Here is a 22,639-nt window from a genome sequence, read left to right as displayed (position 1 = left end):
GTAGTGTTCCGTGCTCAAATATAGTGTTCAGTCACACAGCCATTTAGTCAATAGAATTACTTGCTTTGCGTAACTAGACAACTTTTGTCTACTTTCGGATACCGTACTACCAGCTGTAGTACCGAATGAGCATGCGCCGCCCCGACCTATTCCACGCGTGAAGTTCCATGCAATTTATACTGTGCTCCTGTACGCAACCCTAAACAACATCAACATGGGAGGCCAGGCAAAGAGTAAGAAAAAGGCTAAAGGCAAGAGGAGAGACACGCGCGCAAACGGAGGTGTGTAGCTAATGTATCTAACCTTAAAGTTCTGATCAAAGTCTTAAACGATGGAGTCAGCTAGCGCTATTAGCTTGCTATGTGTCATCCGATTTTGGATGTAATCTACTTTAGCTAGCTAGCTAGTCAAACGAATACCGTGCTTTCCACTCATCTTTACCTAAAAAATTGTAAATTACTGTTTATGTGTATATATGTGTGCAAATCTGTCTGTGTGTGTGTCTGTGGTGATGTGCCTGTGCATATGTCTGTGTGTGTATTCGTGCACGCTCGTCTATGCTGCAGACTCCGGGCTTGCTTTTCTATCTCCGCAAGAAAGAATGAAATTAAAGATGCAGGAGAAGACCAAAAAGAAAACGGCAGAAAAATACTCTGTTGAACAACTACTAGAGAAGGTCTGTTTACGGTCCAACTCTTAGTGTCACTCTCTCTACTACCAACTTTATCATTAATTCATTGTGCCATACTTACTATAGCAGAAGCTGTCATCTTTGTTTGCGTTCAGCGGGACATGCTGGTTATCTCTCTGTCTCCCTTTGCTCCAGACGGAGGAGTGTATGGACAGTTTTGACTTTGAGATGGCGGGCCGTTTCTGCCAGCGGGCTCTGGAGTTGGAGCCCAACAACAAGCAGACCCTGGACATGCTGGGCCACATCCACTCTGAGCTAGGAGACCCGCAGAGGGCCAAGGGAATATCCTTCACAGAGGAACACTGTGTGTGAGTGTGTGAGAGCTGGGAGACACTCAGCAAGTCAATGGTAAATACATCTCAGAGAAACAGAGTGTGTGTACCCGTGGACCTGTATATGTTCACAGCTTTTCCTTGACTGTGTGTAAGTGTTCCTGCGTGCCGTGGAACTGAGCCCTGATGAGGGCCACAGTAAATACATGTATCTCGGACAGTTACACACTGGTCAGGAGGCAATCAGCTACTACACCAGAGGCATACAGATTATCCTCGCTGCTTTGGAGAGACAAACGCTAAGCATGGTAATTTCAGAGACACTGCACTCTCATGCTCACTGTTCATGCTCTCATGGCCAGTGAATAAGCTACATATTAGTTAGGATCAATTCAAATGAATTAAACCCTGGTTCTTGCACCTATGCTCTAAATGAAGGTTTTTTTCTGACAGGAGAGGGTGCTGTTTGTCAATTCTTAAGTTATAGCCAAATGTATTATTTATAAATGTATGTTATAGCCAGGCTCTCTTGTACTGTAACAACCCCCCCCCACCCCCCCAGACAGAGGCTGGGGCCGCGGCCCCACCAGACCAGGAGCCCCTCTGTAGGAAGGATGTGTGTGTGGCCTACTGCTCTGTAGCAGAGATATACCTCACTGACCTCTGGTAAATTACACACACACACACAAGCACACACGTGCCCTAACATTTAAAATAGAGACATCAACTGACCTCTCTTGCTCGGTGTGGGTGTGCGTGTGTGTGTGTGTGTGTATGTAGTATGGAAGACGGTGCAGGAGACAAGTGTAGAGAAGCTATAGAGAGTGCGTTGCAGCATCAGCATGACAACCCAGAGGCTCTACAACTAATGGCCAGCTACCTATTTAGTACTGAGAAGAATCAGGTCAGTACACACACACACTCACACATTGGATGAGTTATTACCACATTAAATCAGGAATCAGATGCTAATTAATGTTACAAAATTGAATCATATGCCATTAATCAGATGATTTACTCAATCTCATAATCTACACACACACACCTACACACATTCATCTTCTTATGGCAGATGATAATCTTGAATAATTATATGCCAGAGCGTTTGGAGCACACAGTCTTTTAATAGAGAAAGGGGAGAAGGGAGGACATGCAGGCAAGAATAAGGGCACTGGAATGAAGCTCATTGAGGACTTGTTGCTACTCTGCAAACCTCTTAGAACAGAGTTGGGAGATGTTTACATCCACAGGCTTACTGAAGCCTGTTCATTAAAGCTTGTCTGAAGTACATCTGAGACAAAGGAAAGCATAAAGGAATTAGTGTAAAGAGGTTTCGCAATGCAAACAGCACAGCTCATTAAGGAGTGTGGAGTGGAGGCCTTCTGCCTGCAATACCACCCCTGGGCTGTGGGTGGCAGTGTGGCTCCAACAAGCTGTTTCTCTTGGCTGGACCTCATCAAGTGAGTGTTTTGTATGCGTGTTTCCTTGTTCGTCTGTGTGAGAAGGAGGGGAGAGATTACCTGATGAGGAGTGTGGGGGCGTGGCTACCTGCCCTCAAACAAAGCGAGGCCCTGCCCCCTAGAGGAGACATGGTGGAGGAGCCAACACAGGTGAGATGTAGCCTTTCCCTAAATGAAAGTGTTTTGCTTTTTTTTACCAACCATACTGCAGGGTTTCACGCAGCATTTATCAGTTAAGGCGGCCGCCTAAGCAACACACGCCTGCCGCCTTAACTACGTCGTAAACTGCCCATCCCCCCCTTTTTGACAACAAAATAATATCTAACCAAGAACAGAGGTTTTAAATAAGATAAAGAAACAGATAAACAAACCACTCAGGGTTGGAGAAGGAATCTCTGGTGACAGATCTGGAAGAGAGGTCATGATGGAGCTTGCAGCGTGCTGTCATGTCTCTCCACTCTCCAAGCCTGACACATCCAGAGCAGGGTCCAGAGAGAGGAGGCCGGGAGCTATTTCTGTTTCAGGGCCACGGCCTGGGGCCTCTGGCCTGGTTGCTGCTGCTGTCTGGCCTCAGGAGGGCCACACCTGGGCTTTGCTGGACGCTACCCGCTCTTACTGAGCAGGCTCATCCTGTGTTTTTATTCTTCGTGTTTTGGTTTTGTTTCTCAGAGTGAGATCCCTCCATACGAGACTCGCATCACCACGGCCAAACTGCTCATGGAATCAGAAGAATATGAGGTAGGGATGCCTGGGTTTGTGCGTGTCTGTTTTTATGTGCTTGTGTGTGTGCTTTTATGGGTGTGGGTGTGTGCCTTCTCATGGCTGAATAGCACCTTTGAGAGTGAAAGGCCAGGCTTGTCTTTATCACGGCTAGAGTTCAGGCTCGCGTCAATAATAGAGGAGTGGTATTTACTGAGGGGTGGGGGGGGGGTATAGGAGTGAAGCGTGATGGAAAGAATAGGGAAGCAGACAGAGATAGGAGGGAGATGGAGAATGGATGAAAGTGGAGGGAGTATGGAGGAAATGGGAGAGGGGGGGAAAGGGAAAGAAGATTTGAGGTAGAAAGGAGAGGAAGAGATGGCAAGGGGACGGAGATGGAGAGGAGGGGATTGAGAGGGGATAGAAGGAGGGGCAGGAGATGGTGTGTGTGTGTGGGGGGGGGCTGAGGTGATGAGAGGAGAGATGAAAAGGGCACTGAGAGCTAGATGGAGGATGATAGGGAGATGTGTCTAACAGGACAGTAATGTTACCGGGAGCCCGGCTGAAAGCAACGCAGCTCTCTTCTTAACATCCATCCACATGCTTTCTAGAGAGGGGGGGGGCAAGAGAGGGACAGGGGGAGTTGGGATGGAGAGAGTGTGCTTGTGTGTAAAGAAGATGAGGCTGTCATGTAGATCAGTTAAATGACAATCTGGTGGGTAGTTTCTGACGCATCGTTTGTCTTCATCCCACACATATCAGCAAGCTCAGCACACACGCTCATCAAATACACACACACACATATACCCTGGGCATAGTTTTATGGTATGTATGTTTGAACAACTCAGAGTGTTTGGCTGTTTCCAAGACAAAGCTGAAATTTGCTGAAAGCAAAATGAAATTCAAGGAAATGAACAAAGCGGAGACTCTCTCTCCCTCTTCCTCCGGGCTCTTCTGGGGGTTTGGTTCTTACAACTCTCACTGGAATTTCTCTCGTCAAAGTTTCGCTTAAGTTGACTTTACTCGGCGCTGCGGATGTGAAAGAAGTCCTTGGTCTGACAGATGAGTGGAGGCTCTTCGATGGTTCCGTTGTAACTCCGAGCCCTCGATCTGCCACAGAACCTCTGAAAGCTTCCTGGACAGCCGTCATCCACTCCACTCTGGAGACAAGTTCAGCTGTAAGAGTGTAGGCTCGCAGACAGACAGGGAGAAGAATAGACAGGAAGGCAGACAGACAGGCAGATTGATAGTAAGACAAGCAGATGGGTAGATAGACAGACAGACAGACGATTAGACAGACATTCATACAGGCTGATGGGTAGAGACAGACAGAAGAATAGACAGACATTCTAACACGCAAATGGGAATATGGACATTGAGACAGGCAGACAGACAGGCAGATGAATAGACAGACTTTGAGACAGACAGATGGACAGACAGACCCAGGTCCCTTGATGATGGACAATACCTTAGGTCTAAGGATGCGGTTGTAATAGCAGGTGATAGATATCACATCCCTGTGTTTAGGCTTTGTGTTTATTTGTTTTTATGGTTAGCCTAGATGAGGCACAGTCTCTCTCTCTGCTCAATTGAGGCAAGCAGTGCTTTGGGATATGCTTAGCGCTGCCGTGTGTGTGTGTGTGTGTGTGTGTGTGTGTGTGTGTGTGTGTGTGTGTGTGTGTGTGTGTGTGTGTGTGTGTGTGTGTGTGTGTGTGTGTGTGTGTGTGTGTGTGTGTGTGTGTGTGTGTGTGTGTGTGTGTGTGTGTGTGTGTGTGTGTGTGTGTGTGTGTGTGTGTGTGTGTGTGTGTGTGTGTGTGTGTGTGTGTGTGTGAGGAAGAGTCAGCCCAACCGACCCCCACATGCTAGTAATTTCTTTCCCCTGTCTGCAGCATCCCCTATTAAAACAATTTAGTTATTTTCTATTTATTTTTACAACTGCATTACAGTGGCAAAACTGCACGATAGGAAACAACACACACACACTCTGACACACAGTAATTATAAATGTGGGCCGTTGGTCACAGCTCCTGAAGTCAAAAGAAGAGCTCAGAGACTGTGGCTGTGTTGACGGCTGTCTGGATGCAGTTCTTTCTGTCTGTCTTTCTGTCCTGTCTGCCTGTCTGACATACTGCCTGGATGTGTACCCCGCCAAACACACACACACACACCTTCTCTCTCACCATCTCCCCCTCCTTCCATCCATGTCCAGGGGAATATTAATCTTGTTGTTTAGATTCTGAGGCCGCTTTCAAAAATGAAATGTTTAATCAGTAGCCTCTGGTCTGGCTATTCTATATGAGAGAGACAGAGAGGATTGAGCGAGAGAGAGAAAGAGGGACAGAGAAAAAGAGGATAAGGAGAGAAAGGGCGAGAGGAAGAGAGATCAATCAGAAGGGGAGATCACCTATGATTGCTTCCAGTTCTGTTCTATTCTATTTCTACTGTTAAAATCTTCCAAAGGTCTTATCTGTGGTAAAAAAAAGGAGGTCTCAGGCTTCATATCTATATCTAGATGTCCAATTGGTACCCTTTGTGTGTGCTTGCATGTGTACGTTAACTCAAACAAGAGGATGCTGAATCAGGCCACAGTCATCAACCGGGATCAGATGTTTGTTTGTGCAGATCAGACAGTCGTTAATTAATCATAGCCGATAAACATTCAGCATATAATTGGCCCAACAATTAATCAAACTGTGCGCTGACGCACACACATTTTCACACCTTCCCTCACTCCCTCTCTTCTCTCTCGTCTTCTCTGTTTTCTTTTTCCTTAACAAGCTGGTCTCAATTAACCTGTTTTCATCCTGGTCTCCCCCGGCCACAGACCTATTTATTGCCACGGGAACCACTGTACCTGAATGAAAAGAACAGAAGAAGAACAGAAAAGAACGTCTGGAGAGAAAAGGGTGAAGAATCCAACTCTAATGAGAGTTAGATAACAGGCTTGCAGCTGACACGTCGCTCTCTTTTTCTTTCGTTTTACTGTGTGTCTGGTTATGCCGGTAAATAAGTGTGTGTGTGTTGGGGTGTCTTGCCCCTGCCATTCTCTTTGGGTGATTACCTAACACTGTTCAGCAAACTCAGGTTCACAAAAAAAATCTATATTCCATCACCTGAGGCCATACACACACACTGACACGCTTCCCTTTCTCTCCCTCTTTCTCTCTCTCACAATCTCTGCCCCCTCTCCCTCTTTTCCTCAACCCCTTTCCTCTTCCTTCAAATAGTAACCAAAGTATCTGCCTCTTCCAATGCTTTTCACTGCCCACACAAGGTCACAAAAATCTGAGCTGAAGTCCAGTATGGAGTCCAGGCTTGTTACACCAGGGTTAGGAGACAGCAGAGAGGCCAGAGAAAATTAATGTTTTCAGAAGAGAAGATAGGGAAGGAGATGTAAAAGGTGAAGGAAAGATTAGAGAGTATAAATTGAGTAGATACAGCATGGTTAAGGAAACGCTGGGAAGACTTGTATAGGAGGATGAGAGAAGGAAAGGCTCCGGTCTGTGAGAGAACGTTGAACAAGTGTTGAAAATGTTCGTTGATAACAGGGACTTAACAGGGTATTGATTGACGCCCCCCCCCCCCCCCCCCCGTATCCGTCAATGAAGGTGATGGCTTGGTATTGATCGAGGCTGATCGGGTAGCCCGGAGATGAGATGGGGTGTAGATCAGGGTTAATAGATAAAGATGGCTATCGATCAATGAGAGGACAGTGGCTATCGACCGGGAGATAAGGCCCGGGGCCCATCGACCTCCGTGTCAGCTGTCTTGTTGGCCATTGACCACCTTGTCGACGGAACAGCAGCCTTGTATGCGCTTCTCGAACTAACTGATCTCATTGGTCGATTGACGAAGTAGGAAATATACTAGGTTGTTTTTATTTTTTAAGGGTCTCTGACGTCTCCTACCCTCTCTCTCCCATTCTGTTCTCTCTCCCTCACCCTTGTTCCCTTGTTCTCACCCTACCTCCCCCTGTTTTCTCCCTCTCTCCCTCTCAGATGGCAGTGGACGTGCTGGAGGGTCTTCTGGAGGAGGATGACGAGGTAGTCCAGGTGAGTGCTGGGGATGGAGCTACTGTAGGTGGCGGGGGGCGTGCAAGTTCGGACACGTGATCCCAGGCCATTCCTCATAGAGCATCCTGTTGTAGCCTTCAGCTACCCAGGGTATTCCTCATACAGAATCCTGCTGTAGCCATCAGCTGCTTAGACTTATTAATCATGACAGACTGTAAAACACTGCACACACTTTATCAGGAAGATCAATGAGTAAGACGCAGATGCGTGTGTGTGTGTGTGTGTGTGTGTGTGTGTGAAGAGAGCTTTAATTCCATATTTGTATGTTTTAACAGTATATGGAGCATTTTTGGGTTTGACATTAGGCCTTTTATACTTTGGCAGTATCTGAAGTCTGCTCTCCTGACACACACACATAAGTGTACGTGCACATGCATCTGAGATGACAGATTGAGAGCAGTCAAAGGGGTGCTGAACTTTTAAATGACTTCAGAAGACGGCACTGTGACACCTGCTTTTGTGCGGGCTTGTGCGTTCACACACAACGGTTATTTTAAGTGTGTTAGAACTGTGCTGAGGCAGAAGAAATACGTTCTTACACACACCTCTCTCTGGAGGTCACCCACTGTCAGCTCATGATTAACTTACAGTGGAGCTTGAAAGTTTGAACAAAAGTTTGTGTTCTGCACATAAAACTGGGGAGTTATCACAACTCTGAAAAATAAAAGCTTTTTCAAATGTGTTCTTGTCAGAGCTTAACCAGATGGTTGGCCACTAGGATATTTCTTCAACTAAACGAGTCATTTAAATTGATTGATTGACAGTGTGTGTGTGTGTGTGTCCTCAGTGGCGCGTCTGATGTTTTTAATTAGCTGACTGGTTAATTTGCAGAAGCTCGTGGAGTGTGTTTGCAGCACATGCATAAATAAATGAAAAGAACCCATCTCGTAAACAGTTTCAAAGAGACTTATTCTAATGAAACTGCTTTGAGGACGCGCTCCCTGTACTGATGGAAGTGACAAAGAAACCTCCAGATATTTCTCCCTCTTTCTTTCTCTCTTTCTCCCTTCCTCCCGTCTTACACACACACATGCACACCTTTGGCAGAGACAGTCCATCTAGGTCACAAATAAACATGAAAGCTATGATTATCAAGCTAGATAATTCAGTTATTCAGTTAGTCAGACCAACTGTGTGTGTCCTATCAGTCTCAGGGGTATCTGTTAGAGGTGTAAATCTTTTTTTTGCCTCTGATGAATAATAGATGAAGCAGATATTCATGTGTGGCTGCTCCAGGAACTGTAGGTGAATGGTCTTTGGGCTCAACTGCTGAGCTCAAACAAACCTAAGTGATTGGAAGAGAGGCTTTTAAGGAGAGAATTCAGGATCTGGAGGGACTGGCCAGGGCCTGGCTGTGTCGGGGGGGTGGGGGGTTGATTATGTGGAAAAACAAGTTATTGTATTAACCAGGCTTCTTGAGATGGAGGACTGTGTGTGTGTTTGCATAAATGCGATTACATGTTTAAATGTATGTGTGCATTGGTGTGTATCCCTGACTCGTCCATCTGTGTGTTTGTGCAAAAACCTATTTGTCATTGCTAGAGACGAGATTTCATGCAGACATGCTTTCGGACACTTACAAATGTGTTTGTCCCGTCTACAGCTCTGTTAATGTAACAAATAACAGTTTTTCTCTTTCCCTGTTTGCCTTTCTTCGTCCTTCGCTCCCACTCTTTCCATTTCTGTCTCGCTTCATTTTTCTCTCCCTTCCTCTCAGGTGTGGTATCTGTCCGGCTGGGTGTGCTGTCTGCAGAAGGAACGAGCGGGGGAGCAGAGAGTGAGGGAAGGGAGAGAGGCGGGGGAGGAGGAGAGGGAGGAAGCTGAGGCGCTGAGGGAGGCTGCCAGATGCTACCTGACCAAAGCCAAGAAGGTATGACCGCATCCACTCACCTATGACCTCACATCCTGTAGAAGGCCTTCCTCCACACACACACACACACACATTCTGGCCTGGCCTCCTGCACATCTGATTGGACCATGCACAGCGTTCAGGTTTGGCTACTCCAACACGCCCAGTAAACAGAAGGCTGGAGCTGGTGTGGAAGTAGGGGGTGGAGTGGGGGTCTAGAGGTGAACATGAGGAGTCAACAGAACAAGGGCGAGGCCAAATAGTTGGAGCAGGAGTGTATTGGCTGAAGGATGAGGGGCATAGATAACTGCCGGTGAGGAGAAGCCAGATCTGTTTCGAGGACGGGGAGGGGGTGGGTGGTTCTGTGTATGGATATTTCTCTTTACATCTTTCTCTCTTTGCGTGCCCCCCCCCCCCCCCCCAACACACACAACCCGTCCTGTCTTTCCCTGGCTGTTGTCCTAATGGCAGGACAGGCTGTCTAATGAGTCAACACCACCATCTGTCTTCTGACACCGACCTAACAAGCCTGGGATATAGGAGATGGAGTGGGACAGAAAGAGAGAATATTAAGGTTACTAAAGGTTGCCTTGAGAGGATGTAAGCCTGTCAAAGCTATGGCAGGACTGTGAGGGTTTGTGTGTGTGTGTAACCCACTTCTTGTTTATATCTGAGCATTGTTTCGGAGTATGTGTGTAGTTAATTATTTACGAGGAGTCCGTTGGAAAGACTAAATGAGCTCCAACATGGAAATGAGGCGCAAACCTACTGGTTGGTTTAGGCACCCGTCCACATCTCTGCATACTTTATGACTTTGTTTGCTGTGTGTGTGTCTGAGCATATGTTCATATTTAATTGTGTGTTTCGCTTGCATTTCCAATTTGTTACAAATATCTTAATTCATCAGATCTACTGTGTTTTTCAGAAGACAAGCTGTGTGTATAACAGTCCAGCGTGCAGACGCACACACACACACTGAAACTGATGCCGTGTGTCCATTTCCATCATCCTTTTTCCATAGAGGCGTGGCTCCAGCTACAGTCCCACATTCCTCCCTTCTTCTCCACCAGAGGGGGGAGATAATGAATGTTTAATGTGTGACGCACACACACACACATACACACAAGGCAGGGTGTGACAGTAGATTAGATTAGACCTTCTTGAGTGTGAACAGGACGTGTCCTTAGTCAATCCCAGGGGGACGGCCTCTTAAGTCTCTCTTTTTCTCACACACACTGTCTCTCTCTTTCACACTCTCACACACACACACTCTCAAGCACACACACACACCACATAGTGTGTTTCTTAACACCTCTCCTGCAGCCCGACCTTTCAGCCAGAGCCGAAGGCATTAAAATGACATTAGAGGCTGGTGGTCTTAGCTCTCAGCTCTGCCTGAATCTGGCCCTTTGGGGCCCCTCTCGGCCCTATCAAACAGGAACACTTTTGACCTCCAATTTCCACAAGCACACTCGAGCACTATGCCACAAGCTCTGTCACACATGCACACACACACACACACAGATATGCACATACACATTTTTGACACACACTAACACACAAAAACACAATGCAAACCCTCCACCCCGTCTTTCGGCCTTTGTCACACTCTTATCTTGTTTCAGCCCAGGTTCTATCTCACGTCCAGTCTGCTATTGATTTTAAACCAACCCACTCATACACCCCCACCCACACTCACCCCCACCCACACACACATACTCACACACACCTCACTGTTATTCACCATTAACCTAAATCCCAGTATTGTCCTCCTCTTTTATCTCTCTCCTCTCCTCGGACCACCTGACTACTCTCCTCCCATACTGCCTACCCAACCTTGATCTCCAACTCACTCCACACTAACTTTGTGTGTGTGTGTGTGTGTGTGTGTGTGTGTGTGTGTGTGTGTGTGTGTGTGTGTGTGTGTGTGTGTGTGTGTGTGTGTGTGTGTGTGTGTGTGTGTGTGTGTGTGTGTGTGTGTGTGTGTGTGTGTGTGTGTGTGTGTGTGTGTGTGTGTGTGTGTGTGTGTGTGTGTGTGTGTGTGTGTGTGTGTGTGTGTGTGTGTGTGTGTGTGTGTGTGTGTGTGTGTGTCAGATTATATTAGGTACCAGTATAAACTGTGAGGCCTATCTATCACACCGACAGTAAGGTCACCTGTGGTGGAGAGGGAGAAGGTGTGAGAGAGAAGGAGGGGGAGCGAGACATAGAGGGATTGAAGTATAGGGATCGGAAGGGGGGTGGGGTGGGTTGAGCACTGTGAGATGGTGTAAATGTAGGTAAAAACTTCCTGGTTAACTTAGACTTCCCAGTAAGGGAGAGATAGAGGGAGGTTATCTAAGATAAGACAGATGGAGGTTAACTTTGACTACACACTGAGAGAGAAATAGAGAGAGGTTAACTAAGAGTAAAGAGAGTGATGGAGCGAGATAGAAAGCTTAACTAAGACTACCCAGTGAGAGAGGGATGGAGATGAACATAACTAAGTTCCATGACCTCCCTTTTCTCTGTGTTAAGGATAACATTCCTGCTGTTGTCTACAACTATTCCACACAGCCACAAAACTGCATAGTCAGAAGTATGGCTTTGTGTGGGTGTGTGTGTGTGTACTGGAGACTGATCAGGCTTACTGTATGTTCTGGCTCTGTTTTTAATAAAAGAACTAGAAACCATCAAGTAAATTCACACACACACACCCCTACCATCTTTCACACACACACACACACACACACACACACACACACACACACACACAGAAACACACCCTACCATCCCACACAGACACACACCTGCCATCCCACACAGACACGCACGCACCTCTACCATCCCACACAGACGCCCACACATTTCTCTAAATGAGAAATGACCTGGTCAGAGTGTGTGTCTGTGCTGAGCTCAGCAGCAGAGTGTCTATGTTGTGGATGGTTGTTTATACAGCCAGCTCATGCTGTCTGAATGAGAAATGATCCAGCGCTGGGACGCCAGGTAATTTGGACTGTTGTGCCACGCTAAATACCAGCTAGCTCATTTAAAACAGTCTCACACAGTCTTTCAGACCCACACACACATACACGTTTTCCTGAATAAATGAGGCCGCTTCCAACATAAAACCGAACTTTAGTCAAAGTGGAGTTTAGCTCCTAACATCACGAAGCGTGTTTCTTCACGATGGGAGGAAGATGAGAGAGAAGACAGCCGTGATCCTCCAGGGGCCTGGAGTGTGTGTGCTCCCCCAGGGATCAGCTCTTCAGCCTGGGTCACCGACTCTCTGCCTCCCCCTGCTCCCCACAGATCTCTGGAGCCTCACAAGCACAGACCTCATTCACACACTCCCTCTCTTTCTCTCTGTCTGTCTCCAAATGAATTCCCAGAGGACTTGTCTGCTGTCAAGGCCTACAGTTGCTTAGTGACTGTTCCTGGGGCGACACACTCACTCACTCTTTTGGCCTGGTTACACTTGCAATGGGATGAATCTTTTTCTGTGAGTTTATGTGTGTGTGCATTCTCATATCCTGACTAGATTAAACAGAAAAGGCACCTCATCTTCTAATCCCATGTCTGCTTATCTCCTCCACCCCTGGACCAGAGAACGTCTCTTCCTGGGAAGAAAGGAGAAGAGGCATTGTTTGTGTTTGTGAACACGAAACACACACATGCATACATGGCTAGACCTGCTATTCTTTTTGCCAGAACTACTTTTATCACTGAGCAGTCCTATCATGTGGATAATTAGACTCAGGCAGAGTATTGTGCTGAGATAAATCTAGTGGTCCGTTTTAGAAAATGACTTTTTTTTATCTTGCTGCTCCAGCTTATTTTCCTGAGATAACAACAATGATTGCCTGTGTGTGTACGTGCGTGCTTCTGAGTGAATGCACCTCTGTGTGTGTGTGTTTGTATGCATCTGTGTGTGTAATCGAGGGAGATAAATACCCTCTGTATCTCTTCTCAGCTGCTAAACAGTGTATCAAATGTGCTGATTTTCCAAATAAAAGACAATCCCTGTTTACCAGTGCTCCTGTTGCTCAGACTGGCTGACAAAAAGCTGCAGCCACTGCAGGAACATTTCAGACTTGCCCATTATAACAGAATATAATATGATGGGAGTGCACACTGAATGTATGCTAATGAGTATAATATGTGATTTTAAGTGTGTTTCTAACCTGTGTGTGTGTGTGTGTGTGTGTGTGTGTGTGTGTGTGTGTGTGTGTGTGTGTGTGTGTGTGTGTGTGTGTGTGTGTGTGTGTGTGTGTGTGTGTGTGTGTGTGTGTGTGTGTGTGTGTGTGTGTGTGTGTGTGTGTGTGTGTGTGTGTGTATTTGTCTTTCAGCTGTATTGCAAGCTGCACTGTGATGACCCCCCAATGTTGGAACATGTGGAGCAGCTGTTGGGCGAGCTTGGGGGGGAGGTGGAGGAGGGAGAGGAGGAGGGGGCAGGTGCAGCCCTGGACCAGGAGTTTGAACCCTGCAGTGATGAAGAGGAGGAAGAACAAGAGGAGGAGGCTTCTGCCATGGAACACTGAGCTCTCTGAACCATCTCTCTGAAATATACACGCACACACATATTCTACAGCGTGTGACCAGTGTTTTAGGATCTGATATGGTGTGTGATCTAGGTTGTAGATCAGTGTGAATCAAACTTCCGTGTCGCAGATGTGGTTCCTAAGGGATGGATGCTGAGAAACACCGCTCCACATTTCAGTTTTTAATGTGATTTCCTTAATTATCTCGCTGTCTATCTGCATCTCTGCGTGTTTCACTCAGCCTCTCTGTCTCTCCTCGCCCAACCTCCTCCTCTCTTTCAGTGCTGTACTTTCTGAAGTGCCTTCAGTATCTTATCTCTGTCAGTCAAACTCAGTTTACAATAGATTGGAAATACACACCTCAATGCTGACAAAGACAATAAAAACTGCTATTTTAAATTCACACTTTTTCTAAACCTCTGGTGCTTAATAGACTTCTAAATGAACTTTCTTTGAAACGACTTTTGTAAATGAAAGACGTCTAGGTTGATGGACTGATGGGATTTCTATATAGCTCTTCACTGCCTCTCAAGGCCTCATCAAACACATCCACAGATTAAAATCTATGTGCACGCACACTCAAACACAAAGTATTGTTTCCAGTTCTTGTTAGGGTTCCCGCTCTCTTGGTTAATCAAAAAAAGATTGTTCACTAGGGACTTTAAAAGGCAGAATGTGGGATGCTGACAAGTACATGTACGCACACAAACACATTGCTCAGACTTCTACTTTGTCTTTTAATGATGCAGTGGCGACTTCTTTGAGACTGCAAGGGAAGTTCGGATTCCCCTAATGTCTTTTTATTTATGGTCAAATATTTACTATAGTGTTAACATTTTAAATGCGTTAGAAAACATTCATCTCGAAGACGAGTTCGTTCAGAATCAGCTATAGTAGCAGGCAGGGCGTTGTTAGACATAAAGCTCTAATGGGGCATAGGCCCCTATTCATATCCCTTTTTTTACTTCCAAGCTTGCTGCGCACAATGCACTACTCGGCTATAGAAACTCCCCTTGCTTAACCCACTATACAACAGTTCAGGGTAGGGATGGGATCATTCCTTGGAATCGTTAGCAAAATTCCTTAACGATTCTGTTAACGATTCTCTGTGCCGTTAAACAATTAAAATGCTAAGTTTAATAATGGATTAAAAATCGATATGCTCAGTTTAATAATGGGACACGCGAACGTCTGTCTGAATAAACTATAAAAGTTCGCGCATAGACAGACTGCAGCATGGCAACTAGGAAAAAGCGTTCTAAAGTTTGGTTGTATATCACAGGAGAAAATGACAACAACGCCACTTGTAACGCGTGTAAAAAGTCTATTTCGTCGAAGGGAGGAAATACTACAAATATGAAGAAGCATTTGAACACAGCATGGAATGAAGTTACTGGAACGTCATGTGTTCGATGCATGCAGCAGCGCAGCTAACGTTCGCACTTCATCTCTAACTATCTAAGGTAGAGCTAAACTGCTCAAAAGTGACTTGTTACTTGCCACTTGTTACTGTGTGAAGCAATTTGCCTTTATTGTGTGTAGTCGATCTAGTTATCTTCTGTCCCGTCGTTTGAAGCATACATTTTAGCTCCAGCATTCGTCTCCCATTAGTATTGATCTTATTGATCATTTCACGTTATCGGGGCGGCGTGTGTTATCAGCAAACGTTCGCGTGTCACATTATTAAACTGAGCATATCGATTTTTAATCCATTACTAAATTTAGGATTTTAATTGTTTAACCTTTTAATAGTCCTGTTAAATGTGACTGAAAACGCCTAAACAACATACCCAAAGTACATTGGAAGCTGTTGTTGAACCATTTGGAGTACATGCATGTAAATGGTCTCTTTTGAAAGGTGACACTGAAGTTATTTCACCTGTTGTTAGGACCCCTGTAAGTCCTACTGGTGTTGAGTAATAGAAGCTTGAACACAAGGAAACTGAAAGTTTCTATCTCCGACTAGATTTAGTTTTGAAAACAGAGGCCTGAAGAGGCCTAGAGGTGGTAGGTATTAGCTCATTTCAGAGCCAGTCAAAGCCAGTTCGAGAAATTCGTTTAGAACGAGTGTGTGTGTGTGTGTGTGTGTGTGTGGGGGGGGGTGCAGGACGCACAGACCTATGGCTGTAGAGGGGAATATCGATAAGAGAATCGATAAGGAATCGAATCGATAAGCAGGAATTGATAAGGAGTCGGAATCGTTAAAATCTTATCAATACGCATCCCTAACTACAGTGTACAATACTATACAGTAAAAGGGACAAAAATCAAAGGAGTAAATATGTGATCAATGTGCTTCTTCTTTTCTTTGGGCTGGGTCAGGCCAGAGCACTTCGTCGACATCACAAGCAATATTTTCCCAACTTCAACAACCTGTTAGCTCTCTAAACTGGCTTATATTGGTTGTGTCACATCATTTGAAACAAGTGAAATAAATTTAGAGTGGTTGTGTTCAGTCAATGACATTTTTTCTCTATTTGTATTTGGTTGTTGCCATTTGTGTTTACCAGTATGGATGACATGTGCATTAGAGTGCAGAATGTGTTTGGAGAATGAGAATGTGTTTAGAGTTGCAAATCGTGTTTTACCATGTGAAATGGTTTAAGGTATTGACAACAGACTGCACAATTAGCTACATGAGTTCAGGCAACTGAGAACGTTGTTCAGCCAATGGGTTTTAGTGTTTTAGCAATTGAGAAAAACTGTATGCACATGTGCAACCACTTTATTAGTCTTTAACACTTTGTTTTACTGTTACCTTTAATGAGTTGTTTTCTAACTATCAATTGACTTCAGAAAAGCATGTTGATGGCCATTTTTTTTTTCTTCACCACTCTGCTGTTAGCATACTGTACCATACAGAAACGTGCTGAGGGAGGTGTCCATGGAGAAGCCTGGATCGATAGAGTGAGAGTGCTGAAGGACAGGGTATTGTGCTCAGCAGGATGCCCTGTCACCGTGACACTGAATGAAACACTCCTCAATTCTAACACCAGCCTCACTTATTATACTGTACACCTACACGCATATTTTGAAGTCTGTTTTTGGGTCCACACTTGCATTCCTGACAGAACGAGTTTCTGTTGAAAGCAAACAACCGGGCAATTCTGTATTCCATTTTACTGTAAAATAGAGAAAAAGCTCTCAAAAGTTTCCTTTACATCTATTTAATTGGGGAAAAAAAAACTTTTCACTAAGGATATGTCATAAAGACACAAGGAAGTCAGGTGGCTGAGCGGTTAGGGAGTCGGGCTAGTAATCTGAAGGTTACCGGTTCGATTCCCGGCTGTGCCAATGACATTGTGTCCTTGGGCAAGGCACTTCATCCTACTTGCCTCGGGGGGAATGTCCCTGTACTTACTGTAAGTCGCTCTGGATAAGAGCGTCTGCTAAATGACTAAATGTAAATGTAAATAAAGAAGTTAAGATACAAATTACTTAGCATTCATTGCGCTTCATCACACACACATTCACACACACCCCACACACACCCACTTCTTAGAGCAAGGCAGGAGCTACAGAATATCTTAATGACCGTATTAAACTGCATCAAGCCATCAGTGTAATGTGTCTAAAATGACCAGGAAGGAAGTCGTGAGTGGTTGAGTCTGAGTCAATCCATTGTTACATCTCGGGGCCCGGCCAGCCACAGCACATTAGGAAGTTCATCCCCCACACACACACACCACTCACCATCAACAGGACCTCCCCACCTCCCAGTAGAGCAGATCCAGTTCTCCTGCCATAATAGGGAGTTGAGTAGGTGTCGACAGGGGTGTTTGCAAAGGCTGGAAAAACATACTTCACATTCTGTCAGACAGACATCAGAGACACAGTGAGAAGAGGTTGTGGAGGTACGGTACTCAACTTAGTTATAGTGCTGTACAAAGAAGGGAGACCTGAAGCATTATGTTTTTGTCCCTCTTGCTCTCTCCATTACTCTCCTGTCCCCTCTTCTCCTTGTCTCGCTCTCTGTCTCTAACTCTCTCCCATCATCTCCTCATCTCCTCTCACTCTTTATCTCTCTCCCCATCTCCCTGTCTGTCTCTCTATCCTCCTCTCCACGTCTCTTTATCTTTGCCTTGTCTCTCTCCCCGCCCCTCCTCTCCTCGTCTTCTCTCTTTCTCCCCGTCTCTCTGTCTGTCTCTCTATCCTCTCCTCTTCTATCTTTCTCCTTGTCTCTCTCCCCTCCTCTCCTCGTCTTCTCTCTCTCTCCCCCGTCTCTCTGTCTCTATCCTCCTCTCCTTGTCTCTCTATCTTTCTCCTTGTCTCTCTTTTCCTTCCTCTCCTTGTCTCTTCTCACTCTCTCTCTCCCCATCTCTCTGTCTGTCTCTCTATCCTCATCTAGTCTCAGTCTATCTCTCTCCATCTCTCTCTTTGTCTATCCTCCTCCCCTCCCCTTTCTATCTCTCTCCCATCCTCAGTCTCTCTCTCCCCTCCTCTCATCTGTCACTCCCTTCGCCCCTCTCTCCAGCTCTCTGTGTCTCTCTCTCTCTTTCTGTATGCTCTGAGTCCAGATTGGGTCCCTCATGTTTCAGTTTATCTGGTTTTCTTTGTAATTCTAAAGATTGGTTTGATTTCCACCTTAATCCCCCACGAGAAAAGGACCTTCTTAGCTCATTAATTAACACAAACACACTCACACACATGAAGAACTCTGCAGTTTGTGTGTGTATGCACACTGGGCGGTGGAGGAAAATTGTATGTGGCAATGTTCAGTCCCAATGAAAATGTTGCTATGACAACAGAAGTTTTATAATCTGTTAATCCCGGATTATTCTCCCCTCCGTTCATCTCATTATGGATGATTAATAAATCAGACACACACTCTCTCCCTGTCACTCACTCAATCGAAACCTCTATAATTATAGTATGGTTAATTATGGTATACTTATGGTTACCTTGGAGACAATTTATGTCTGGATGGGGTTTTAGTTATGAAAAGTGCAAGGCAGCCAATCAGAGACACCCACATTCCAAGGGAGGGACAGACACCAGGATTCTCAGGGGTGTACACCCCAGACACCAGCTATGTTTGGACGCTGCTGCCATTATCTAAGGGCAGGTGAGAGGGGGATTCCCTGCCCAGCCAGAGTAGGGGGTAGGGGGGTGTCACCATGACTATAGTTGACCACAGTCAACTATAGTCTACTATAGTGGCTCAGAATAACCAGGAAGTCTCACCAGGATGGGAAGGACGGAACAGGAGCTATTAATCATAAAGGTCTGTCGAACACACACACACAAACAAGACAAAAACACACCCAGACACAGATCTTCTCATAACATGTTGAGATAATCAGAGACAAGATGATAGAGATAGGGAGGCTCCACCTTTCTTATCTTCTCTATCTCCTTATCTACACTTGTTCTCTATTTATAGTGTCTATCTTATTTACACACACACAATCAGTTTTCTTTATCTGAGCTCTTGAGTTCAGTCTCCTGAGCAGTGCTTCTATCACGGCCTGAATCTCATGCTTCTTTTCCTTTTACCGGCTAGAAGATTCTTCAAAGAGACAGCCAGAAGGAGAGGCCTGCAGTGTGCTGCTGCTAGCAGCCGTGAAGCATGGACAGAGACCCCTCTGTGTGTATTGTGAGGGGAGGGGGGGTCTACACAATCTGTAGACCAGGGAAACCAATCTAGAGGCACTTATAAACCTGTTTTTGTCCCATTTTTTAAAGGCAAACTGAGTTTAAACACTGTTTAGACCATCCCTCATTACAGTGGTGGCTGCTGGTCTTTCATATAGGGGAAGCTCATTTTCGGCCTACATCATAGTACAGTGCATTGTAGGCTGTATACTGTACAATGAACAAATGGTATGGCCCTGAACATTGTGCTTTCCATGTGTTATAGTAATAGTACTGACTGCTCAACAGATTTTGACTGGTTGCAGGTTCATATCAACAAAGAACAAGAGTGAGTTTTGAGTCGTGAGATGCAGGGTACAGCACTGTATAGGGGTACAAGGAGGAGAAAGAACAAAAGAAATTGCAAAGAGCAAAGCAGAGTAGTAATTTTTTATCAATTTTGAGGTACTATGATAGAACATGTTTTCGTTCATCAAAAGACAATGACGGATAAATATGAAATTTGTTTTGAGATTAAAAATGTACTTTCCCCTGAGAACTATATGTTTTGAACAATGTGTTTGCTATTTTTTGGTGTATTGTTTACTGACTGCTTGATAGTGTATATCATTTTGATCACTTTGTTTATGATTTGAGAGCAGTGTTTGATTTTGAGCACAGGTAAATCTGTTTTGAGGTGAAAGTTTGATTTTGAGCACAGGTAAAACAGTTTTGAGGCGAAAGTTTAATTTTGCAAGAGGATTCAGAGGTTTTGTAAATAGTGCTTGAAGATGAGGTTTTGTGTTCACAGTTTTGAGAAAATGGGTGACTGTTTCAAGAAATGTGTTTTAGCAATTGTAAAAAACTGTAATATTACTGTTAATCATGTGGGTGTGGGCATTAGAGCAGAGATTGTTCGCAGCTGGAGGAATTTATAGGCACAGTCCGACCTTGAGCCAGTGAAAGAGGGAGGTTAAAGGTGAGATGTGGAAGGTCAGAAAGTGTAGAAGAGAGGGAGAAGGTGTGTGCTGAGGCAAGAGATAACTCAAGACACTGAGAGGAGCATGTGTGGGAGGAGTGCCCACAACCTTTTGTTTGTTCGCGATTGTAAATGGGAACTGTGATCGTTCGTTCTTTGCTGTTGTGAACCTTTTAGCCTGAAAACAGTGATTGCTTGAAAGTGCTTGTGTTGAAAAGATATTAGAGATGAAGCCTTGGTCTTTTTAAAGTTTATTAGTAAGATTGACTCTAACCCATTTGAACCTGGAGAACCCTTTCATCCAGAAATGTAACTACTTCATCGGCTGAACTGTCTGCCTTTTACAGAATATAAACTGAGCCTCTACTGACTTTGTGTGTGTGTGTGTGTATGTGTGTGTGAGTGCCACGCCTCCAGTTCTTTTATACATCATTAAGCCGCAGTACAGATTTACCAAAATTAACAGCTTATTCCTGATCATAAATCAACATCCTCTCTCACACACGTACACACACACTCATACACACACACACAAACCAATATTCTGATCTCAATACTTTGATAATGATTTAATCAGTCACAGGCAGACAACAGGAAATACAGTGACATAATGATTAATAATCCTTCCCTCCTTGTGGTCTCAGTGTGCGTAAGTGTATGTACACGTGCGTGTATGTGTGTGTCCCCGCCGTCCCCCCCCCCGAGTCTACATACAGACAGATGCAGCATTCTCTCCGGCAGCAGTCTTTCCCCACTCTACAGACAGTACCCTCAAGCACTGCCGATTACTGACCTTGTCATTATCTGTGGTTGGAATCTGAAAGACAGTTTATTAAGTGGGATTCAAGCTAGGAGATGAGATTCAAGCTGTGTGTGTATGCTAAGTGTGTATGTGTGTGTAGCATTGGAGTGTTTAGTTTGAGTAGTGTTGTAGTGCAGTGTATGCGTGTGCAGAGTTGGGGTGTGTGTAGTTTATGTGAAGAAGATGAGAGGTTTGATGACATAACAGCTGCTAATTATTGCTGCTCTAAATTTCACTCAGTCTGTTTGATCTACTGTCCTGTGGAGATGGATAGGGAACACATTCAAACACACACACACAGACACCCACAGGGGTCAAAAGGAGGAGAGGGGAGGCTTGCGCTCTAATTACTGACTCTTTACAGGGGTTGACTTGAAGCACCAGCAACCCCTGGAACTCCGTGTGTGTGTGTACATATGTGCACTCTTGTCTCAGATATCATAAGGCCAAATCAATCAAATCTCTCAAAACACCCTGGGAAGTCTGCTCAATACACCATCTGGCGAATTGGGGTGATGATAGCTACCCCCCTAACTCCCACTGCCCCCCACCCCCTCACCTCACTGCCCTTCTACACTCTCACCAGTCCAACAGACGTGCTCTGAAATCGTAACTGCCAGAGCCCCCCACATTCAAGTTACAGGAATGTTCACTCTGATAGACCCTTCAGTCAGCAAATGCCAAATGTAGAATTTCTGTCTCTTCTTGTCATTGTTTGTTTGTGTTTGTGTCTATCTGTGCTAGTGCATTTGTCGTGTATGCCGTCCTCCAGAACTACAGACCGGTATCACTGTTACCCTTCCTTTCAAAAACAATTGAACGTGCTGTATCGAACCAACTGTCTAACTTTCTCACACAGAACAACCTGCTTGACCCCAACCAATCGGGCTTCAAGACTGGCCACTCCACAGAGACTGCCCTCCTTTCAGTCACCACTGCCCTCCAGTCTGCCAGAGCGGCTTCCAGGTCATCCGTCATCATTCTGCTGGACCTTTCTGCAGCGTTTGATACGGTTAACCACCAGATCCTGCTCGCCAGACTTTCTGAGATGGGCATCACTGGCACTGCACTCCAGTGGATCTCATCCTACCTGTCGGGAAGATCCTACCAGGTTTCCTGGGGAGGCAAACTGTCAGGACCTCGCCAGCTCTCCACTGGTGTCCCACAGGGCTCCGTCCTTGGACCCCTCCTCTTCTCTCTGTACACCACCTCACTTGGACCAATCATCACCTCCCATGGCTTCTCCTACCACTGCTACGCTGACGACACGCAGCTGTACCTGTCGTTCCCCCCGACCGATCCGGGGATCTCAGCTAGGATTGAGGCCTGCCTCACAGACATCTCCGCCTGGATGACCGAGCACCACCTCCAGCTGAACCTCGCCAAAACAGAACTTCTCATCGTCCTGGCTAAACCCTCCATCTCCCACAATCTCTCAATCACCCTGGGATCTGCGACGGTGACCCCTTCATCCTCTGCCAGGAACCTTGGGGTTACCATGGACGACGAGCTCTCCCTCACGGCCCACATTGCTGCGGTCTCCCGGTCGTGTAGATTCACCCTCTACAACATCCGGAAGATCAGGAGATACTTGTCTGAGCACTCCACCCAGCTGCTAGTCCAAGCACTTGTCCTCTCCAAGTTGGACTATTGCAACTCGCTGCTCGCTGGTCTCCCAGCATGTGCAACCCGCCCCCTTCAGAGGATTCAGAACGCAGCGGCC

At 45.6% G+C, this 22,639-nt stretch overlaps 1 protein-coding gene across 1 annotated transcript; it reads left to right on the top strand.

Moving 5' to 3' along the window:
- Window positions 1-145: 145 nt before the first annotated feature.
- si:dkey-12j5.1 (uncharacterized) lies at window positions 146-13,964 on the top strand. Its single transcript, XM_067238393.1, has 11 exons — window positions 146-281; window positions 567-676; window positions 827-973; window positions 1,119-1,271; window positions 1,526-1,629; window positions 1,744-1,867; window positions 2,469-2,573; window positions 3,093-3,161; window positions 7,121-7,174; window positions 8,913-9,065; window positions 13,370-13,964. Exons 1-11 carry the CDS (start codon window positions 215-217, stop codon window positions 13,559-13,561), a joined length of 1,278 nt encoding a protein of 425 aa, XP_067094494.1. The 5' UTR covers window positions 146-214; the 3' UTR covers window positions 13,562-13,964.
- The last annotated feature ends 8,675 nt before the right edge of the window (window positions 13,965-22,639 follow it).

The sequence above is a fragment of the Osmerus mordax genome, chromosome 6, assembly GCF_038355195.1.
Source record: "Osmerus mordax isolate fOsmMor3 chromosome 6, fOsmMor3.pri, whole genome shotgun sequence".
NCBI classification, from domain to species: domain Eukaryota; kingdom Metazoa; phylum Chordata; class Actinopteri; order Osmeriformes; family Osmeridae; genus Osmerus; species Osmerus mordax.
This window is presented reverse-complemented; position numbering and strand designations above follow the sequence as displayed.

Coding starts and splice junctions, on each gene's coding strand:
- si:dkey-12j5.1 (XM_067238393.1), top strand. CDS start 215: ATGGGAGGCCAGGCAAAGAGTAAGAAAAAGGCTAAAGGCAAGAGGAGA. Junction 282..566: donor AGACACGCGCGCAAACGGAG/GTGTGTAGCTAA, acceptor TCTATGCTGCAG/ACTCCGGGCTTGCTTTTCTA. Junction 9,066..13,369: donor ACCTGACCAAAGCCAAGAAG/GTATGACCGCAT, acceptor TTTGTCTTTCAG/CTGTATTGCAAGCTGCACTG.